General features: G+C 40.9%; 1 protein-coding gene and 1 pseudogene across 1 annotated transcript in view; both read right to left on the bottom strand.

Moving 5' to 3' along the window:
* LOC122333795 overlaps window positions 1–765 on the bottom strand; it is a 55,043-nt pseudogene that overhangs the window by 29,573 nt on the left and 24,705 nt on the right.
* Window positions 1–765, bottom strand: part of LOC122333799 (choline transporter-like protein 2) — a gene marked incomplete at its 5' end in the record, with an annotated part of 6,520 nt that overhangs the window by 3,426 nt on the left and 2,329 nt on the right. Inside the window, 3 exons of the mRNA XM_043231595.1 lie at window positions 76–131; window positions 263–394; window positions 476–588. Of these exons, the coding sequence (XP_043087530.1) occupies window positions 76–131; window positions 263–394; window positions 476–588 (301 nt within the window). The remainder of the gene's footprint in view (window positions 1–75; window positions 132–262; window positions 395–475; window positions 589–765) is intronic.

Here is a 765-nt window from a genome sequence, read left to right on the forward strand (position 1 = left end):
CACGAGTTAACTTTCACATTTAAATCCGCAGCACAACTACGAGAAGGAGTGCCACTAGAATGCCTAAGCCCCTACGCTAAGGGTAGTTTTTAGTGTGCCGCTAGTGCATTTGAGATGGTTCCTCACTGGCTCTAGTTAAAAAGACACACGTCGTGATAATGGCTTCCGTCAATTTTGTGTTAGGAATTGCAGAGTGTAGTTCAAAGCCTTTTTTAAATAAATACAAATCTCAGATATGAGGAACAGTAAAGGTCAGACTCACTGAAGGCCAGCCAGGTCTGTCTGATGTGCAGGTACACGGAGAAATCAGGCTGGAAGCCCAGCTGCTGCAGGGTGATGTTAGAACCAGGCGTGTCCTTCAGATTAACGTACTTTATGCTGCAGTAAGCAATGCCTGGGTAAGAAACAGACAATCATACAGTTTAACATACACTGGACAGGAGGGATGTATTGAAGAGTAAGAGCCATACCATACCACAGGCAACGACAATGATGACCATGAGGATCATGACCCAGACCATGACTCCAGCCAGAAAACGCAGGAGAACGATGAAGATCAGACTCAGCACCACAGCGATCACCAAACAACTGCACGGAGAAACAGATTTATACTCCGTCACAGGAAGACATATTCAAACCAGGGACTAAAGCTCTTAAAAATATTCTTTAAAATAAATGTAATAAATAAAAAACTAATATATATACACACATATACATACACATTAAAACTGAAATAATAATAATAACAATCAAAATCATCAAAAG

Source organism: Puntigrus tetrazona, chromosome 3, assembly GCF_018831695.1.
Source record: "Puntigrus tetrazona isolate hp1 chromosome 3, ASM1883169v1, whole genome shotgun sequence".
NCBI classification, from domain to species: Eukaryota; Metazoa; Chordata; class Actinopteri; order Cypriniformes; family Cyprinidae; genus Puntigrus; species Puntigrus tetrazona.